Source organism: Gavia stellata, chromosome 22 (assembly GCF_030936135.1).
Source record: "Gavia stellata isolate bGavSte3 chromosome 22, bGavSte3.hap2, whole genome shotgun sequence".
Lineage (NCBI taxonomy): Eukaryota > Metazoa > Chordata > Aves > Gaviiformes > Gaviidae > Gavia > Gavia stellata.
This window is the reverse complement of record NC_082615.1, coordinates 672,033-692,859: the sequence shown is the minus strand read 5'-3', so window position 1 is coordinate 692,859 and position 20,827 is coordinate 672,033. Positions and strand designations below refer to the sequence as shown.

Below are 20,827 nucleotides of genomic sequence, written 5' to 3'. Positions count from 1 at the left end.
AAACTGAGCCATTAAGATGCTCAAGTTGTCTGTATGTCACTCAAGACAGTGGTGTACAAGCCTTCTGAGCTTTCTGAATTACACTTGGGAAGAAACTGCATTGTAATAAATTCAAGTAAATTTTAAAAGAGTGCCTAAGCAGTTGAAAGGGATTTTGAGGTTCTTAACTCCACAGTACAGTGTCTAAATACTTGACTATGGAATATTTCAAATGTGATTTCAGTACAGTGAAAGCCAAATGATCTCCCAAAATATAATTTTCACTTTTTCCATAAATGTTGAATCACACCAATGCAAAAATATACAATTACTTCTAAAAAAGCTATGAATAGTATTAACACAGTGTCTTTCTTTTCCCATCTCTTCTTCTACTAACAAGCACTTACTTTTTGACACATTTGAGCAACATGTCTGCTTTTCCATAGTGTTCTTTGCTGACAAGCCCCTCCATAAAGTGCAGCCATGTCGTCAGACTCTGAGATGGCCGTCTTTGGGGAGGCGGCTCCTTACCTCCGAAAGTCAGAAAAGGAGAGAATCGAGGCACAGAACAAGCCTTTTGATGCCAAGACTTCAGTCTTCGTGGTGCATCCTAAGGAATCCTTTGTGAAAGGGACAATCCAGAGCAAAGAATCAGGGAAGGTCACCGTCAAGACTGAAGGTGGAGAGGTGAGTAAGAAACAAGGTTGAAGGACACTATTTGATTCTTACTTTCAGATCTTAGCTGACATGCATCTCCTTCTTCCTCTGACAGACCCTGACAGTGAAGGACGATCAAATCTTCTCCATGAACCCTCCCAAGTATGATAAAATTGAGGACATGGCCATGATGACCCACCTCCACGAACCCGCTGTGCTGTACAACCTCAAAGAGCGTTATGCAGCCTGGATGATCTACGTAAGTACCGGCAGCAGTCTCCCTCTGGGTAGCTAGGAGGAACTGCTCTGCCAGGCTAAGTGGAAGCCAACGTGCTGTCTCCCTTCCTCGCAGACCTACTCGGGTCTCTTCTGCGTCACTGTCAACCCCTACAAGTGGCTGCCGGTGTACAACCCAGAGGTGGTGTTGGCCTACCGAGGCAAGAAGCGCCAGGAGGCCCCTCCACACATCTTCTCCATCTCTGACAATGCCTATCAGTTCATGCTGACTGGTGAGTGGCTCTATCTGTCTCAGAGGGATTGTACCATGAAATAATCTGAAGGGATACTGTGTCTCAGTAGTATGAAGAGACTTTTTCAAAGCTTTCATGGTTCTGATGGATACATACTATTGTGTGTTTTATTATTTTCACACCATTGTTTCTACTATTTCAAATAAAGGCACCCCTGCACTCAGTGAGGTGTTGTAGAGGTTTGTTCGGTTGGTTGGTTGGTTTTTTTAAGTCAAGCTGACAGCATGGAGTTGAAAGCATGAAACTTACCTGACTATGTTTCATTCTTTCTGTGTTGTTCATTGAATTTTAAGTACTGTATTTCTGCTTCTTTCACAGATCGCGAGAACCAGTCTATCCTGATCACGTATGTACACTCCCTACTTGGGACTCTGTGGGGCTGCGCAGTGCCAGGGGACGTCCTGCCTGACCACAGGCTCTCTGCTTCTCTCTTTGCGTTGACAGTGGAGAATCCGGTGCAGGGAAGACTGTGAACACAAAGCGTGTCATCCAGTACTTTGCAACAATTGCAGCAAGCGGGGATAAGAAGAAAGAGGAGCAGTCAGGCAAAATGCAGGCAAATTAATAGATAGTGGCTGGAATCAATGCTTTCCTCTGTTCCTGACATGATTTTTGGAAAGGATAACCAGGAATAATTATCGTCCTGCAGGGAACGCTTGAGGATCAAATCATCAGCGCCAATCCACTGCTGGAGGCCTTTGGAAATGCCAAGACCGTGAGGAATGACAATTCCTCACGCTTTGTAAGTTGCTTAACCAAATGATTCCTGAAAAATAGGAAACAGGAGTGCATGGCAGTCATTCTTTTCTGTTGTTCAGCCATCATGTTTTCAAGAGTAAGACTGAATTTTCTTATAATGACTTTACCACTTTTTCTAAAGGTGAATTCTCCAGATTTCAAAAACAGTGATTCTATGACAATAATTAATTCTGCTTTCCACTGAGATGAAAATTAAAATAACAGATAATGTATTGCAGTGTTAAACCATATGTTCATTTATTTTTAATTATATTTCTGTTTGTTTGCTAAAAGACAGCCAGCCAGAATGCCAGTAAGAAAGGGAGGTAAGTTAGGAAAGATGGGAAAGAAAGAGAGAAAGGGAGAGACAGGAAGAAAAAGATCAATGAAAGAGAGAGAAAAAAGAAAGAGAGAAAGAATGAAAGAAAGAAAGAGAGAAAGAAACAGAGGGGGTGGGGAGAGAGACAGTTTCTACTTAAATAATGTTTGCTTTATGTAAAATTTAATTAATCAGAAGTGAAATGGCTTATTTGATAGCAAGACAGATTTAAACAGCTGAACTGGTTAAATGGTTTGTTCCATACCATTAAGATGACTGCTCTCTGTAGCAGGATATAGTTAGAAGAATTTGGCTAACAAAATCTACCCATTCCTTCCCATTTGTACATTCAGCATACATAAAAAATACAGCTGTGTCACTGTTAATTATTTTCATGGTCAAAAATGTAAAAGACAATTTTATGTCAATGGTGGAAATATAGCTGATTCTTAAGAAAATGTCTCTAAGTAAAAATCCTGTGCCCAGTAGCAAAACTCTTCATTTCAGATAAATTTTTATGATGTAAATCTTAAGACACTTCTATTCCTTTAAAGGGCAAATTCATCAGAATTCACTTTGGTGCCACAGGAAAACTAGCTTCTGCCGATATTGAAACGTGTAAGACACTTTCCTGAACTCTTCACAATCCATCCATTCACCCATCGCTCCATACAACACCTTTTCACTCAACCATCTGTCCTGCCTTCCCTGTTTTTCTTCCTATCTTCTCCCCACTTTCTTTTTTGCTGTTTCTTCTTGTTTTTAACTAAATTTTCCCTCCAGATCTGCTAGAGAAGTCCAGAGTCACTTTCCAACTCAAAGCAGAGAGGAGCTACCACATATTTTATCAGATCATGTCCAACAAGAAGCCAGAGCTAATAGGTAGGAAGAATGACTAACTTGGAGGAAGAGTGCTGAACAACAGCTCACACTATTACTTGCTTGACTAAACTAAGCCTGCATGTCCCCTCTTCTTACTTTCAGACATGCTTCTCATTACCACCAACCCGTATGACTATCACTTTGTGAGTCAAGGTGAGATCACTGTTGCCAGCATTAATGACCAGGAGGAGCTGATGGCTACAGACGTAAGTAACAATTTAAAAAGTTGTACCTATTGTCATCTCTCCCAGACAAAGCTTTTATTTTACTGTTCCTATTGCAGAGTGCCATTGACATCCTGGGCTTCACTGCTGATGAGAAGACAGCCATTTACAAGCTGACAGGGGCTGTTATGCACTATGGCAACCTGAAGTTCAAGCAGAAGCAGCGTGAGGAGCAGGCAGAGCCAGATGGCACAGAAGGTATTAGCAAAGCCTGTGGTTGACCTGTTAGAAACAGATGTAGCAATAATATTTCAGTATTTGGAAGATGGAGAAAGAGAACAGTGGAAATGTGTAAAAAAGTGTTTAGGTATTTAATACGTAATCTTTATTTGAAGTATAAATTATATATGTGTTCATGATTCTCTCCTGGGCTACCACAGTTCTGGATAGGACAGCCTGCTCATTATGCTTATATTAAAGACCCAGTGAGAAGAGAAAGATTGTTCAGAAAATATGTTTCTGGTTACTTTTTAAAGAAAACGGAGGCATTAAATTCAATGTTAGAACTTCTCCTTCATAAATCATCTGTTATTTAGCAATTTGTCCAGGTAAAAGTGAACTTCCCTTCAATTTCTTTCTTCTCCTTTGGAGATTCAAACCCATAACTGTCACTACATAGCAGTATTATTTGAACATCAGTCTAAGTGAAGCATAGGTACACCATGCTAGGGAAGAACTGATTTAGATTTCTACTTCTCAGCTGACTACTTAATCACTTAAATGTTATATAATGCATACATGGGTAAAAAACTGGCTGGACGGCCAAACCCAGAGAGTTGTGGTGAATGCAGTCAAATCCAGTTGGTGGCTGGTCACAAGTGGTGTTCCCTAGGGCTCAGTTTTGGGGCCGGTCTTGTTTAATATATTTATCGATGATCTGGATGAGGGGATTGAGTGCACCCTCAGCAAGTTTGCAGATGACACCAAGTTGGGCGGGAGTGTTGATCTGCTCGAGGGTCGGAAGGCTCTGCAGAGGCATCTGGACAGGCTGGATCGATGGGCTGAGGCCAATTGTATGAGGTTCAACAAGGCCAAGTGCCGGGTCCTGCACTTGGGTCACAACAACCCCATGCAACGCTACAGGCCTGGGGACGAGTGGCTGGAAAGCTGCCCAGTGGAAAATGACCTGGGGGTGCTGGTCGACAGCCGGCTGAAAATGAGCCAGCAGTGTGCCCAGGTGGCCAAGAAGGCCAAAGGCATCCTGGCCTGTATCAGAAATAGTGTGGCCAGCAGGAGTACGGAAATGGTCATGGCCCTGTACTTGGCACTCGTGAGGCCACACCTCGAATGCTGTGTTCAGTTTTGGGCCCCTCACTACGAGAAGGACATTGAGGTGCTGGAGCGTGTCCAGAGAAGGGCGACGAAGCTGGTGAGGGGTCTGAAGCACAAGTCTTAGGAGGAGCGGCTGAGGGAGCTGGGGTTGTTCAGTCTGGAGAAGAGGAGGCTGAGGGGAGACCTTATTGTGCTCTTCAATTACATGAAAGAGGGTTGTGGTGAGGTAAGTGTTGGTCTCTTCTCCCATGGAACTAGCGATAGAACAAGAGGAAATGGCCTCAAGTTGCGACAGGCTGGATACTAGGGAAAATTTCTTTCCTGCGAGGGTGGCCAAACACTGGAAGAGGCTGCCCAGGGAGGTGGTGGAGTCACCATCACTGGAGGTGTCCAAGGAACCTGTGGACGTGGCATTGGGGGACCTGGTTTAGTGGGCATGGTGGTGTTGGGTTGATGGTTGGACTTGATGATCTTACAGGTCTTTTCCAACCTTAATGATTCTGTGATACTGTGAAAATTGCTAAGCCCTGTCGACTTCCAAAGAATGCTCTCAGATGGCCAGTTTCAGGACTGAATTTTTAGGTTTTGACCCTGAATGGATGAATATGCCTGCCTTTGTGCTCTGAGTATAACAATAAGTCTCCATAAAGAGGCACTTCTTTATTGTTACCTCTATTTTTGGAATGCATTCACCTTTAGGGTTATAGCTGCTGCCAAAGAATACAGCTAGCCCAAGTACCTAAGTGTATGGTTTGGGTTACACTTAGGTGGCTAACCTGCTAACACTTTGATGTTTTGTTGCCTAGCTTATAGATACCAATTAGCTCTGGACTGAAGTGACAAACTTCAGCTTTCAGGATGAGTTTTTAAAAAATACATCGTTTCTAGATGCTTTTGTGAATATTTTTAAAGATAAAAATAACATTTAGGTGTACTGCTCTGAAAAGCTTTCAAAACAAAGATGATTTTTGTTTTAATGACTGTCGTGTTTTCTCTGAGATCCAGTAAACAGAATTTGATCACAAGGATATTCAATATTGGGGTTGCTTTGGAAAGAGTTCATCACTCAAAATGCTGCATGTCGTGTTAATCTTAATTGTTCTGTCTCCTTGCCCTTCTACTTAGTTGCTGATAAGGCTGCCTACTTGATGGGTCTGAACTCAGCTGACCTGCTCAAGGCACTGTGCTACCCCCGAGTCAAGGTGGGGAATGAATATGTGACCAAGGGTCAAACCGTGCAGCAGGTAAAAACCAGACGGTGACTGGGAACCTCTGGCTTGTATCACTTACTGTTTGCTCCAGATATTGTTTTTCTTCTGCTGCATTCTTCTTTATTTTAGGTGAACAATTCAGTGGGTGCGCTGGCAAAGGCTGTCTATGAGAAGATGTTCCTGTGGATGGTTGTTCGCATCAACCAACAGCTGGATACAAAGCAGCCCAGGCAGTACTTCATTGGTGTCCTGGACATTGCTGGCTTTGAGATCTTTGATGTAAGAATTCCAGGTTTGAGCACTCCTCTTGCAGATGGAGATGGCTGTATCAGAGGACTTCCAAGCAATATTCTTCTGAGGGTTTAACATGCTAGTCATTTGCAATTTTCTGGAAAAAAATCCTTCATTTTCTTTTGTAGCATAGGGCAAAATCCTCAGAAGCTTCATCAGTACAATAACAGAATTATGGTGTTTGTGTAGAAGTAGCAAATAGAATTTTATATGTTGTAATATTTTAACAGTTTGAGCTTAAAGTTAGTGATTAAAAAGAACCCAACATAATTACAGTTTTACATAAGAGCTTCTAGAGTAGAACTAGTATTTGGAAACACATTGACAAATATATAACAGGTTAAAGATGTGTAAATTGTTTAAAGGATGAAGGAATGAATAGATAAGTGTTTAATCAGAGGTATCAAGTGTTTAAAGATTGGAGACCAGGGCATACACTCATCTCTTTGGCTGAACAAAAAAATGCCAAAGTACTTTATGAAATTTAGGAGATTACTAGAAATATCTGCTCTGGAAAAATATCCATTTTCATTATACAGGTATTTTTTGGGGGAGCTGCTATGGTGTTATCCTAATAATACAGTTGTGTTTTAACTGAGGAGATTTATAAAGGGTTGAGAATGATCAAGAAACATGCATGTTGACAATGAGTGCTTGTTGGTTTTTTTTCCACTGGGAAGTTCAACAGCCTGGAGCAGCTGTGTATCAACTTCACCAATGAGAAACTGCAACAGTTCTTCAACCATCACATGTTCGTGCTGGAGCAGGAGGAGTATAAGAAGGAAGGAATTGAATGGACATTCATTGACTTTGGAATGGACCTGGCTGCCTGCATTGAGCTCATCGAGAAGGTAAATTTTTAATTAAAAATTTCTTGTATTTTCTGGAACTCATTATTTTAAATTGAAAATGGTTAAATGCTATTCAAAAAAAAGGTCTCTTTCATGTTTAATTTCATTCATTCAGTTTTAGTTTTTGAAATATCTTTTAATCTGTACTATTGCTTATTATGCATTAGAGATATTACAAAGTCCACAGATAACTATGGAAGTCATTCCTCACACACTTCTGTGTGAAAGGTATCTCTGCTTGCTTGATTAAAGGATATTTTTTTCAAAAACACAGAACAGCTCCCAAAGTAAAATAAAAATATTTTCTTAAGGTTCTGGAATAAAGTTATCTGGAGAATACTTTTTTTTCTGCATTGTTCATAGTAAAGTAAGGACAGGTCAATACAGTCAGTGCCTGACCTCTGAGTGCAAGAAATTGAAAGAGATTTCTTCTAGTTCCATATCATTTAGGGAGTTGATTAAAATCAAAATCTGAAGTAAATATGCAGTGGGCACATTTCTGAAGGTGAAAGATATAATCTTTCTCCTCCTTATTTTTTAACATGGTTTTGGGCATAAAAAACATTCCTGAATTACTGTGCCAAAATGGGAGTCAAGCAGGTGAATCCTTTGAACTCAGTTTTTAGAAAGAAATTTTTCTTCATGGCAAGGGTCTGGAGAAGAGGAGGCTCAAGGGAGACCTTATCACTCTCTACAATTAGCTGAAAGGGATTTGTGGAGAGGTGGGTGTTGGTCTATTCTCCCAAGTGAAAAGTGATAGGACAAGAGGAAATGGCCTCAAGTTGCGCCAGGGGAAGTTTAGGCTGGATATTAGGAGAAACTGGTCAAGCATTGGAACAAGCTGCCCAGGGAGGTGGTGGAGTCACCATCACTGGAGGTGTTCAAGGAACATGTGGACGTGGCACTTCAGGACCTGGTTTAGTGGGCATGGTGGTGTTGGGTTAATGGTTGGACTTGATGATCTTACAGGTCTTTTCCAACCTTAATGATTCTGTGATTCTGTGGTATTGGTTTGATTCTTAGCTTTTACTATATTCCCTTTAAGACCAAGCTGTGATCATACTATTCTACAGGCATTCTCTCTCCTTTATTGTACTATCTTCCAGCCCATGGGCATCTTCTCCATCCTGGAAGAGGAGTGCATGTTCCCCAAGGCAACCGACACCTCTTTCAAGAACAAGCTCTACGACCAGCATCTGGGCAAGTCCAGCAACTTCCAGAAGCCCAAGCCTGCCAAAGGCAAGGCTGAGGCCCACTTCTCCCTGGTGCACTATGCTGGCACGGTGGACTACAACATCACTGGCTGGCTGGAGAAGAACAAGGACCCCCTGAATGAAACTGTCATTGGGTTGTATCAGAAATCATCTGTGAAAACACTGGCCTTACTTTTTGCCTCCTATGGTGGAGCAGAAACTGGTTAGTTTTCTAAAATTGTTTTCCTCCAACATTTATGATATGTAAAGATGCAACAAAGAAGATAATATTAAAAAACCTCTTTCTTTCTGAAGAGGCTAGTGGTGGTGGCGCTGGTGGTGGAAAGAAGGGTGGCAAGAAGAAGGGTTCTTCTTTCCAGACTGTCTCGGCTCTTTTCCGGGTAAAGTATGAATTTAGTTATCTGTAAAATGACATGAACATAGTTTCAAATCTGAGCTATCTAAGTGCCTGTTCTCATGACCTTGGTTTTATGATGAAATAATAGTAAGTATGAAGTGAGAAGAAGTTATTCACTGCTATTTCCTAGTAATCATCTGTTCACATTAGGGATTTGCTTAAAGCAGTCTTCAGCTTACCCCCTGAATTTCTTTTAAAAGTTCACTTATGTTCTTTGTCAAAAATATTTTTCAGAAACTAGGATGTAATATAAAAATTAATCCTATAAAGGCTTGTGTTAAAATTTTTATACTGTAGTGTTTTATTTCCTACAGACTAAGGTGCAGAATTTTAAACTTTATTTTAATTAGAATACTAAAGTATATAGAAGGTTTGATTAAATCTAAATTTTGAATTTGAAAGCTTCTTCCTCCTAAGATTCATTGTATTAGTTCCATGGCATCTAGATACAGAGTATACAGAAGTAAATTTTTTTTATCTAAACTGATACACATGATCCCACAGGAGAACTTAAACAAGCTGATGACCAACCTACGGAGCACTCACCCCCATTTTGTCCGTTGCATCATCCCAAATGAAACAAAGACACCTGGTAAGAAGCTCAACCAGAAAGAGAACTTCCTCTGATACATCCACTCCCCTCTGCATGGGAAACTGGTATTCATTTATGCTCTGAACTGCTAGGTGCCATGGAGCATGAACTGGTACTTCACCAGCTGCGGTGTAATGGCGTGCTGGAAGGCATCAGAATTTGCAGGAAAGGTTTCCCCAGCAGAGTTCTCTATGCTGACTTCAAACAGAGGTAAGAGCGCTGCACTTCTCAGCATCATTAAAAGCAATGTTTGTTCATTCATACAGGTTCATTCAGGCTGGGCTCTGTTGCCAAAAATAACTGTATACGAGCTGGTGGGGTTCAGTAGCCAGTGTGTGTTTTTGTTGGCAAAAAATAGCCTTACCTTCCTCTTTCACTTTTCACAGATACAAGGTGCTTAATGCCAGTGCTATCCCAGAGGGACAGTTCATTGATAGCAAGAAGGCTTCTGAGAAGCTTCTGGGGTCAATCGATGTGGACCACACCCAGTACAAATTTGGCCACACCAAGGTACCAGCCCTCCTTGACTCACGCACTGTGTGCCTGTGCTTTGCTCTGCCTGACAGTAATGTGCTGCAACGTTCCCTTTCTCAAGGTGTTCTTCAAAGCTGGGCTGCTAGGTCTCCTGGAGGAGATGAGGGATGAGAAGCTGGCACAGCTCATCACTCGCACACAGGCCAGGTGCAGGGGCTTCCTGATGAGAGTGGAGTACCAGAGAATGGTGGAGAGGAGGTAGACATTCCTCATCTTCAGTTAAGGTCACTGGACTTGGGGGAAAGTGTCAGCACTTGTCATACTGAAAATATTCAATGTACTTTTTAATTATGCTTCAGGGAGTCCATCTTCTGCATCCAGTACAATATTCGTGCATTCATGAATGTCAAGCACTGGCCCTGGATGAAGCTGTTCTTCAAGATCAAGCCCTTGCTGAAGAGTGCAGAATCTGAGAAGGAGATGGCCAACATGAAGGAGGAGTTTGAGAAAACCAAGGAAGAGCTTGCAAAGTCTGAGGCAAAGAGGAAGGAGCTGGAGGAGAAAATGGTGAAACTGGTGCAGGAGAAAAATGACCTGCAGCTCCAAGTGCAGGCTGTGAGTAACATTATTTTTTTTTTTTTATAGGGGAAATGAGTAAATCAGATCTAACCCTTCTTTCATACTACAGAACTATCAAATTGCACACTAAACTGCCTTACAAAATGTTTTAAGCTGAATACTATATAACTAAAGGTAAAATTCAGACCACATTCTTTCCCCACTCAGTCTCACTATTACAAAGTGGAGTTTAAGGTAAAGAATGACTTTTTAGTCTTAATGCCTACGTGTACATGTCTCCATGTATGTTCATGACATAAAGCCTCATTATAGTCACTCTAGTGTATTTAGTGGAGTGGGGACAGTGATTCAATTGACCAACTACTCTGCCTTAATTCAGTTGTTGAAATGAAGAGCTTAGTGCTATTTCTAATAGCATATCGCACCTGAGCTCCTGTAGCTACTGCTCCCAGAAGACACAGATGCCCATTACATCCTACAACACAAGTGCCAGCCTTCTATGTTTTTCTCCAGTGCCATTTGGCTTCTTGGAATCTTAGGCAACATTTAGGCAATACCCTTGAGTTGAACTGTCCGTTTCAGGGAAAGAAGAATCTTGTTCTAGTGTCCACTGACTGTATTGGCTGAGTCTAAAGCTACTAATGGGATTTTCAAATATTATCTCAATGGTGGAATTATTTACATTAGTCAATACTTCTACACAAATTTGAATATGGTACTTTATAAAATACAATCACTTTCTAAAGGAGAAAAGGGAAACATCAATTAAATCCAAGTAACCAACTGACATACCTGAAATAAAAAAGGTGAAATATAATAAAGCTAGACACAGTAAACAATAATGAAAAAGGTCCAAAAAAAATTAAAATTGATTAAAAACTTAATATAAATTTGTGATTTGTAATGTAATTGTGCAGTAACATTTTCCCAAAAAGTAATCCCAAAGGTCTTACTGATGCACAACTGTTCCTTCAGCATTAAATAAACTTTACTGTATTTTCCCACCAGGAAGCTGACGCTTTAGCTGATGCTGAGGAAAGGTGTGACCAGCTCATCAAAACCAAAATCCAGCTAGAAGCCAAAGTAAAGGAGGTGACTGAAAGGGCTGAGGATGAGGAGGAAATTAATGCTGAACTGACAGCCAAGAAGAGAAAACTGGAGGATGAATGTTCAGAGCTGAAGAAAGATATTGATGACCTTGAGTTAACACTGGCCAAGGTGGAGAAAGAAAAACATGCCACCGAAAACAAGGTACACACATGGGGAGTTACAGAAAGGGTCAATACATCACTGGCTCTCAGATTAAAAGCCTGCTACCATAAGACATGTTGGCTTTCAAAAGTTTTGAGCTGGGCCTTGTCTGAGTATCTAAAAGATAAATGAAACACCTGGCAAAACACTGCAAAGTGAAAATGTCACTGACTGCAAAGTGAAAATTTCACTGCACCAGCAGACATGTTTTCATTTTGACACTTGTTCATACGTGTAGGTGAAAAATCTCACAGAGGAGATGGCAGCCTTGGACGAGACCATTGCCAAGCTGACAAAAGAGAAGAAAGCCCTCCAAGAGGCCCATCAGCAGACACTGGACGACCTGCAGGCAGAAGAGGACAAAGTCAATACTCTGACCAAAGCTAAGACCAAGCTGGAGCAGCAAGTGGACGATGTAAGCACACAGGCATACAGCAAAAACAGGGCAGGCACGGAGTTAGACCTGGTTGGCAGAGCACTGATGGTCTTGTTCTTTTTAGCTGGAAGGTTCCCTGGAGCAAGAGAAGAAACTGCGCATGGACCTTGAGAGAGCTAAGAGGAAACTCGAAGGAGACCTAAAGCTGGCCCATGACAGCATAATGGATTTGGAAAATGATAAGCAGCAGCTGGATGAGAAACTGAAGAAGTAAGTGTGGCTGTGGGGCAGTTGTGTGGTGGGCTGGTGCACTTGTCTTTTTTCTTTGAGCTCTAACCTGGTTTGCTTTGCCCAAAGGAAAGACTTTGAAATCAGCCAGATCCAGAGCAAAATCGAGGATGAGCAAGCCCTGGGCATGCAATCACAGAAGAAGATCAAGGAGCTGCAGGCAAGTCTCTGCTCCTTCCCCTCTCTCACCCAGACACAGGCCAGGTAGGAGGAGGGCAGAGGTGTGAAGGGTCCCTAATGTTCCCCAGGCTCGTATTGAGGAACTGGAGGAGGAAATTGAGGCAGAGCGAACCTCTCGGGCAAAAGCAGAGAAGCATCGGGCTGACCTCTCCAGGGAGCTAGAGGAGATCAGCGAGCGCCTGGAAGAAGCAGGAGGGGCTACTGCAGCTCAGATTGAGATGAACAAGAAGCGTGAGGCAGAGTTTCAGAAGATGCGCCGTGACCTCGAAGAGGCCACGCTGCAGCATGAAGCCACGGCTGCCACCCTGCGGAAGAAGCACGCAGACAGCACAGCTGAGCTTGGGGAGCAGATCGACAACCTGCAACGAGTGAAGCAGAAGCTGGAGAAGGAGAAGAGTGAGCTGAAGATGGAGATTGACGACTTGGCCAGTAACATGGAGTCTGTCTCCAAAGCCAAGGTACTGAAAAATATATTGAAAACATCTTGAAAATAAATAATGTTGAAACACATAATTTTAAAATATGGTCAGGTTACAATATAACGCTCAGTCCCTGTATGGAACTATATTTCATAAACTTCTAACACCAATGACCAGTATATAGCTGGCACATCAGTTCAAATTTTTCTGGCGAGACTCATGCTGTTCAGAATAAGGAGGAGTCCAGATACTAATCTTCTTTCATTCTTTGTGAACTCCACAGGCAAATCTGGAGAAGATGTGCCGCACTCTGGAAGACCAGCTGAGTGAGATTAAGACAAAGGAAGAAGAGCATCAGCGCATGATCAATGACCTCAGTGCTCAAAGAGCTCGTCTGCAGACAGAATCAGGTGACAGAGCCTCCGCTGAGCTCTGCAATGGGAAAGCATCCCACACCAGCTTTGGGTCCTGAATGACAATGAATACATTTCCTTTCTGTGGGCTTTCCTAGGTGAATATTCGCGCCAGGTGGAGGAGAAAGATGCTCTGATTTCTCAGCTGTCAAGAGGCAAGCAGGCTTTCACACAACAGATTGAGGAACTCAAGAGGCACTTAGAGGAAGAGATCAAGGTGATGACTTTTCCTACAGCTGGCCATTGAAAACACTCTTAACCTCACACTGCCTAGTGGGGACAGGGTCTGCTTAGCACAAGCCATACTGGGAGAAGATTTTAATTTCTGTGGGGAGTGCGATTAGTGGATTTTGTCCTCCAGGCTTACCTGTGTCCCTCATTGCAAACACCTGCACCCTCCCAGTGGTCATATTCACAGTGTTAAATTAATACATTGGAAGAGATTTCCCAGGATATTACCATTCCTGTCCCAATCCCGCTCTCTACCCAGGCCAAGAATGCCCTGGCCCATGCCTTACAGTCTGCTCGCCATGACTGTGACTTGCTCCGGGAACAATATGAGGAGGAGCAGGAAGCCAAGAGTGAACTGCAGCGTGCCCTGTCCAAGGCCAACAGCGAAGTGGCCCAGTGGAGAACCAAATATGAGACGGACGCTATTCAGCGCACGGAGGAGCTGGAGGAGGCCAAGTATGTTGAGAAAGTGGGAAAGGCAGAAAAAAGGGGGAGAATAAGAAAGTAAATTTTAAGACACAACTGCGATATTGCCATAAAAAGTTAAAGCTGTGCTTTGGAGCAGGGTAAGGGCTGAGGTAAAGTATATCCTCCATTGGGTGTGGTTTAGGAAATGTAAAGGAAAACATTCCCCTGACCCAGAGAACGGTACAGAAAACCTGTGGACAGGTGGCACAGTGGTTGTTCAAGCCTGGGAATGACCACTGGGAAAACAATGACTGGCTGGGAGACGACTTGCACTGTCTGTGCACAGGATACATAATGAAGTAGTAAAATTTTATATTGTGAAAAGCACATCAGCCACACACCACACCCACCCGTTTGTTCTCAAAGCATGAGCTGTGCTTATCTGGTCCCAGGAAGAAGCTGGCACAGCGCCTGCAGGATGCAGAGGAACATGTTGAAGCTGTGAATGCCAAATGTGCCTCCCTGGAAAAGACAAAGCAGAGGCTGCAGAATGAAGTGGAGGACCTGATGATTGACGTGGAGCGATCGAATGCTGCCTGTGCAGCTCTGGATAAGAAGCAGAAGAACTTTGACAAGGTCTTTTGGGCTCCCGGCCTGGGGCTCCTGGGCAGAGCATCCCCTCCTGATTGCCACATCCATACTCACGCCCCGTTTCTCTTCAGATCCTGGCAGAGTGGAAGCAGAAGTATGAGGAAACGCAGGCTGAGCTGGAAGCCTCCCAGAAGGAGTCTCGCTCTCTCAGCACGGAGCTGTTTAAGATGAAGAATGCCTATGAGGAGTCCTTGGATCACCTGGAAACGCTGAAGCGTGAGAACAAGAACTTGCAGCGTAAGTCCCTGGCCCTCTGCTCCTGGCAGGGATTTCTCACAAGCTTCTCTATCTGCCACACTAAACAAGTCTGGGCCCGCAGTGATAAGAAGATGCCTGTCACCTTGGTTCACCAGGGCCCTTCTCTCAGGCTCTGCGCCTGACCATGCCACTTTTCACCCTTCCTTGCAGAGGAGATTGCTGACCTGACGGAGCAGATTGCCGAGGGAGGAAAGGCGATTCATGAGCTGGAGAAAGTCAAGAAGCAGATTGAGCAGGAGAAATCTGAAATCCAGGCTGCTCTGGAGGAAGCTGAGGTACATGCCCATAATCAGTTGTGTCTGCACTAAAAATAGGAGCAATGGGGAAATATGGCTAAAAGCTGCTTGGTCCCCCTCTGTTCTAGCTGGGGAGTGCAGCCAGCTGCGACTTCCTGAAACATTCTGTCATTACCTAGAAAGCAAGCACTAGCTTTATCGATGTTACAAATGTTTGTGTCCACTTGTCCAGGCCTCCCTTGAACATGAAGAGGGGAAGATCCTGCGCCTCCAGCTTGAGCTCAACCAGGTGAAGTCTGAGATTGACAGGAAGATAGCAGAGAAAGACGAGGAGATCGACCAGCTGAAGAGAAACCACCTCAGAATTGTGGAGTCCATGCAGAGCACCCTGGACGCTGAGATCAGGAGCCGGAATGAAGCCCTGCGGCTGAAGAAGAAGATGGAGGGAGACCTGAATGAAATGGAGATCCAGCTGAGCCATGCCAACCGCGTGGCTGCGGAGGCACAGAAGAACCTGAGAAACACACAGGCAGTGCTCAAGGTATGTTAAGCTAAGGACGTGCACATAGGTGTCTAGCTTGTCTGAGATCACAGAATCATTTCATCATAGAATGGTTTGGGCTGAAAGGGGCCTTCAAAGATCATCTAGTCCAGCCCCTCTGCCGTGGGCAAGGACACCTTTTACTAGATCAGACTGCTCAAAACAATGTCCAACCTGACCTTGAACACTTTCAATGATGGGGCATCCACAATGTCCTGTCACTGGATACCAGGGAGAAGAGATCAGCACCTCCCTCTTCACTTCCCCTCCTCATGAAGCTGTAGAGACCAATGAGATCACCCCTCAGCGTCCTTCTCTCCAAACTAGACAAATCCCGTGTCCTCAGCCACTCCTCAGAGGACATGCCTTCCAGCCCTTTCACCAGCTTTGTTGCCCTCCTCTAGATGCATTCAAGTACCTTAACATCCTTTTTAAACTGTGGGGTCCAGAACTGCACACAATACTCAAGGTGGGGCCACACCAAAGCTTAATACAACAGGAATTCAGCTCCAGCTGTGCCTTAGCCTTCCTGATCCTATCCCTACACATCTGGGCAGCATCCCTGTATTCTTCCCAGGATATGTGCCTTTGGTTTTGCTGCCTATGCATTTCCTTCTTACCCTTTAGTTTGACCAGGAGGTCCTTATCACAGCCATGCTGTTCTCCTGCCTTCCTTGCCTGATTGCTTGCTCATGGGAATTGAGAGCTCTTGCACTCTGAGAAAAATGTTCCTTAAAGAATCAGAATCACAGAATCACTAAGGTTGGAAAAGACCTGTAAGATCATCAAGTCCAACCATCAACCCAACACCACCATGCCAACTCTTTTCTATTCCTTTTTCCCTGAGGGCAGTTTCCTGGGGGGTCCCACCCAGTAATTCAATAAACAACTGAAAGTCCACTCTCCTAAAATTCAGGGTCTTGACCTTACTCTTTATGTGGCCCATTTTCCTCAAGATTGTGAATACCACCGGGGCATGATCACTGCAGCCCAGGCTGCCACCAATCTTGACATGTCTAATTAGTTCATCGGTGTTGGTAAGCAACATGTCCAGTAACGCTTCTCCTCCGGTTGGGCTGCCTATCCCCTCAATGAAGATATTATCCTTGATTCACTCCAGGAGTCTCCTGGACTGCTTACAGCTTGCTGTGCTGCTTTTCCAGCAGATGTCAGGGTGATTGAAGTCCCCCGGCAGGATCAGAGCCTGCGAGTGTCATGCTTCCCATAGCTGAAGTAGTAACACCTCGTCAACAGGCTCCCCTTGGTCAGGTGGCCTCTAATAAACACCAGCCACGAGGTCTCCTTTGTTGGCTTGGCCTCTAATTTTTACTCGTTAGCTCTCGACGTGGCTCAGCACTGTTTTTCAAAGACAGCTCTGTGCACTCAATCCCTTTTTTACATAGAGGGCAACCTGCCCACCTCTCCTTCCTTGCCTGTCCCTTCTGAACAGTTTATAGCCACTGATTGCAGCACTCCAGTCATGTGATTCCTCCCACCAAGTTTCACTGACAGCGATTCAATCATAGCTTTTTAGCTGCACAGTGGCTTCCAACTCCTCCTGTTCATTACCCATGCTACCTGCATCGGTATAGAGACACTTCAGTTGGGCTATTGACCATATCACGTTTCAGAGGAACAAACCCTAAATCCTTTGGAGCATTTGACAGATGTTTCCCTGTTGCTTCCTAGTACATCAGCAGCCCCTGGCTCTTCTCTGTTACTCAAAACTCCATTCCCTTCCCCCGCTGAGTCTAGTTTAAACTCTGGCCAGCTTGTTGGCAAAGACCCTCTTGCCTGACTTGGTCAGGTGAATCCCAGCAGCTCCCAACAGACTGAGCTTCTCAAAGGTAGGTCCATGATCATAGAAGCCAAAAGCTTGAACATGGCACCAGCTAGACAGCCAGGCATTCACCTGTTCAATTTTTCTCCTCCTTCCTGAATGTCTTCCTCTGACTGGGAGGGTGGAGAAGAACACTACCTGGGTTCCAGATCCTTTTACCATTGCTCTTCTGATGGTTATAAGTTGACTTGTTGCAATATCATTAAAGCCTACATGGAATAGTAGGAGTGAATGATAATCTGAAGGGTTCACCAGGCTTGGTAGCCTCTCAGTGGCATCACAAATGCGAGCTCCTTGTAGGCAGCAAGCTTCTCTAGAGAAATTTTCTGGATGGTAAACGGGTGTTTTGGTGCCTCTCAGTGACGAATCTCCAGTTCCTAACACCTTATGTTCTTCTCTGGTGGCACTGCTTCTAATGGGAGTGGGTGGTTGGATCAACTTTACACAGCTGACTTTTCCTGGATCCTGTCAGTTACTCATGCGCTCTTCATTTTTCAACCCCAGAACATCGTGTCTGTTATGTAGGGGCACTTCAGCGGGTGGGCGAAGGTTCGTTCTTCTGCCCCAAGCAGGGACAAAGGTCCCAGTTTCCTTCATCTTCTAAGTTACTTGTGCCAGTCAGCTGGAGTTTGAATTCAGGCTTACCTTCCCCTTGCACAGCCTTAAATTTAGGTGGGGCTGTCACTCAGCCTGGGGCAGTGCGCAATACCATGTATCGCTCTCCTGCTCGCATTCTTAGATACTGTGCGTATGCTGCCATAATAATTCTGCATATCAATATATATTATATCTGTAAGTATACGTATATATTATACTGACATAATACTTACTAGACTGGTGGTAATTGCCATTGTGCAACAGTGCTGTGCTGCCTTATAATTTCTCTTTCCTCTCTTAAAGGATACCCAGATACACTTGGACGATGCTCTCAGGACACAGGAGGACCTGAAGGAGCAGGTGGCCATGGTGGAGCGCAGAGCCAACCTCTTGCAGGCTGAAATTGAGGAGCTACGGGCAGCCCTGGAGCAGACAGAACGGTCAAGGAAAGTGGCTGAGCAGGAACTGATGGATGCAAGTGAGAGAGTTCAGCTCCTCCACACTCAGGTTAGTGTCATGAGATTCAAAATCTCAAGAGCCTTTTTTGTTTTCCCAGATTTTTCATCTGGGTAAATTCTTAAATCATCTCTTGTAATAAAAAGCTTAACCTGAAGCAGAGTTATTGCCCTTCTACAAAGAACTGGATTATAGCTAAATGAGTCGGATTGCACTAACAGGAGTCAGAAGTGCTCCTCAAAATTTTAAGAACTCTCCGCTGTCTAGTAGTGTATGACCTGACAAATGCATCATTTGAAGGAGGATGCTAAAATTAGATACATAGACGATAACTTTAAATTTAAACAGTAGATTTCTAAAATAACTGTTCTGGTTTGGAACTATCTGGACAGTATTTTTTGTTGCTCAACAGAACACCAGCTTGATCAACACCAAGAAGAAGCTGGAAACAGACATTGCCCAAATTCAGGGTGAAATGGAGGATACGATCCAGGAAGCCCGCAATGCTGAAGAGAAGGCCAAGAAGGCCATCACAGATGTGAGTTGGGCGCTCCTTTCACTGCTGGTGGTGGATGTATTCTCTCCCAGACTGTCTCCAGCCCCAAAATGCCTTTCACCCTTTGCTCTCCTCAGGCAGCCATGATGGCAGAAGAGCTGAAGAAGGAGCAGGACACCAGCGCCCACCTGGAGAGGATGAAGAAGAACCTGGACCAGACGGTGAAGGACCTGCAGCACCGTCTCGATGAGGCTGAGCAGTTGGCGCTGAAGGGAGGCAAGAAGCAAATCCAGAAGCTGGAGGCCAGAGTGCGTAGGGCTGGTATTTGTGCATGAGTGAGCACGCCCCTTGGAGAGAGAGCAGGGAAGCTCCAAAGATGGGCTTCTCTTTGCAGGTGCGGGAGCTGGAAGGGGAGGTTGATGCTGAGCAGAAGCGCAGCGCTGAAGCCGTGAAGGGTGTGCGCAAGTACGAGAGGAGGGTGAAGGAGCTGACCTACCAGGTAAGGCAGGAGGCCTCCTTGGGCTGACACACCCTCATCCCAGGAAACCAAAGCTTTTCACATGAGCTCCAAGGGGAAATGTTATTTTGTGTTGTGGGGAAACCAGTAATTCCTTCTCTTTCCTCTTTGCCAATCATTCTAGTCTGAGGAAGACCGGAAGAACATTCTGAGGTTGCAGGATCTGGTGGACAAGCTGCAAACGAAGGTGAAGTCCTACAAGAGACAAGCTGAGGAGGCTGTAAGTATTGCTTGGAGAAGGGGCCAGCGTTGCTTTCGGTGGGTGTCCCACAGGTGCTGAGGAGATGAATATCAGAAATTTGGAAGACGCCAGTAATCAGTAATCCAGGGGTTTAGGGTGTCTTTGTCATCCAGATGAACCCCCCCTGATACCTGAGCACCAAACAAGTGGGAGAATAAGTACGCAAATGACAAGACCAAGTGACAAAATAGCTCCTGAAGTGTGACATAGTACTGGTGAAGCTTGTCACAGTGGGGTCCTGAATAAGGGAGGATGAGGAGGTCTGTGTGAGGCTTATGTGTAAGCAGCGGTGGGTGGGGGATGGAAGTTTGTGCCTTCCCTCAGGGAAGAGTTGCAGCCCCTCAAGGCCGAGGCGCAGGAGGAGTGAAACCCCTGCCCTGGGCTCCTCACCACGGACTCCCTCTCCCCACGCAGGAGGAGCTGTCCAATGTCAACCTCTCCAAGTTCCGCAAGATCCAGCACGAGCTGGAGGAAGCCGAGGAGCGGGCTGACATTGCAGAGTCGCAGGTCAACAAGCTCCGAGTGAAGAGCCGGGAGTTTCACAGCAAGAAGATAGGAGAGGAAGAGTGAACTTGTCATGAGGCAGCAAAGCAACCTGAGGGTGGCACAAAATGTGAACTCCTCTGTCGCTTTCTTCTGTAATTAGTCTTTGTAACCATGTCAATGTCTAGAGAATAAAGACTGTAGATTCCTTTGCATACACAGCAGAAGCAATGCTTTTAGTTGTTACAATTCAGTTCTGAAGTTGCATAAGTTTGGGGCATTTTCAGATGAAACATTTTATTTCACTGTAACCCTTGGATAGTAGATCTTTAATTATCCCACCTCCACTGTGTCCTATTACGTTACTGGGTAGGGAATAACTCTAATTTAATTCCCGTGCTTGTAAGAGGAGAGGATCAGGACAAAGGCAGGATGAGTACCATGTCTGTCCTGGCACAGCAAAAATATTTCTGCCTTGGGGAGTCCCCTTTCTAAATGGGTGCAGTACACGGAGGCTGTCCTTGCTGGTCCCATTCTCACTTTGGCAAGCTGGATTTAGAGGCGAGTTGCCCCATGTAAAAGCATCTGGAGCCCCAAAGGCATCTGGATGGCTCTGAGTCCTCATGGAAGAACTTAGGCAAGGGCTGAGGTGCTGCCTCTTTTGAACAAGGCAGGCGAAGGCCACAAACTCTGGAGAGTGGCTTTTTATTGAGCAAAATTAAAGATCAGGCAGAG

General features: G+C 44.6%; 1 protein-coding gene across 5 annotated transcripts; it reads left to right on the top strand.

Annotated features, from left to right (window-relative positions):
* Positions 1 to 462: 462 nt before the first annotated feature.
* LOC104256650 (myosin heavy chain, skeletal muscle, adult-like) lies at positions 463 to 20,179 on the top strand. 5 transcript variants are annotated; one of them, XM_059828008.1, is made up of 38 exons: positions 463 to 666; positions 752 to 895; positions 989 to 1,145; positions 1,485 to 1,512; positions 1,611 to 1,722; positions 1,816 to 1,908; positions 2,778 to 2,841; positions 3,007 to 3,105; positions 3,208 to 3,311; positions 3,389 to 3,527; positions 5,727 to 5,845; positions 5,942 to 6,091; positions 6,784 to 6,954; positions 8,061 to 8,355; positions 8,463 to 8,548; positions 9,070 to 9,157; positions 9,250 to 9,367; positions 9,544 to 9,667; positions 9,753 to 9,889; positions 9,991 to 10,246; positions 11,219 to 11,461; positions 11,700 to 11,876; positions 11,962 to 12,107; positions 12,195 to 12,285; positions 12,374 to 12,763; positions 13,008 to 13,134; positions 13,236 to 13,354; positions 13,628 to 13,824; positions 14,229 to 14,412; positions 14,499 to 14,664; positions 14,836 to 14,960; positions 15,154 to 15,462; positions 18,203 to 18,406; positions 18,768 to 18,893; positions 18,989 to 19,159; positions 19,246 to 19,350; positions 19,493 to 19,588; positions 20,024 to 20,179. In XM_059828008.1, the coding sequence occupies exons 1-38, from the start codon at positions 463 to 465 to the stop codon at positions 20,177 to 20,179; spliced, it is 5,820 nt and encodes a 1,939-aa protein (XP_059683991.1). The 5 variants fall into 5 exon arrangements, with proteins under 5 accessions (XP_059683991.1, XP_059683990.1, XP_059683992.1 ...); XM_059828007.1 differs by having other exon boundaries at positions 8,061 to 8,360; positions 8,465 to 8,548; XM_059828009.1 differs by having other exon boundaries at positions 8,061 to 8,365; positions 8,479 to 8,548.
* The last annotated feature ends 648 nt before the right edge of the window (positions 20,180 to 20,827 follow it).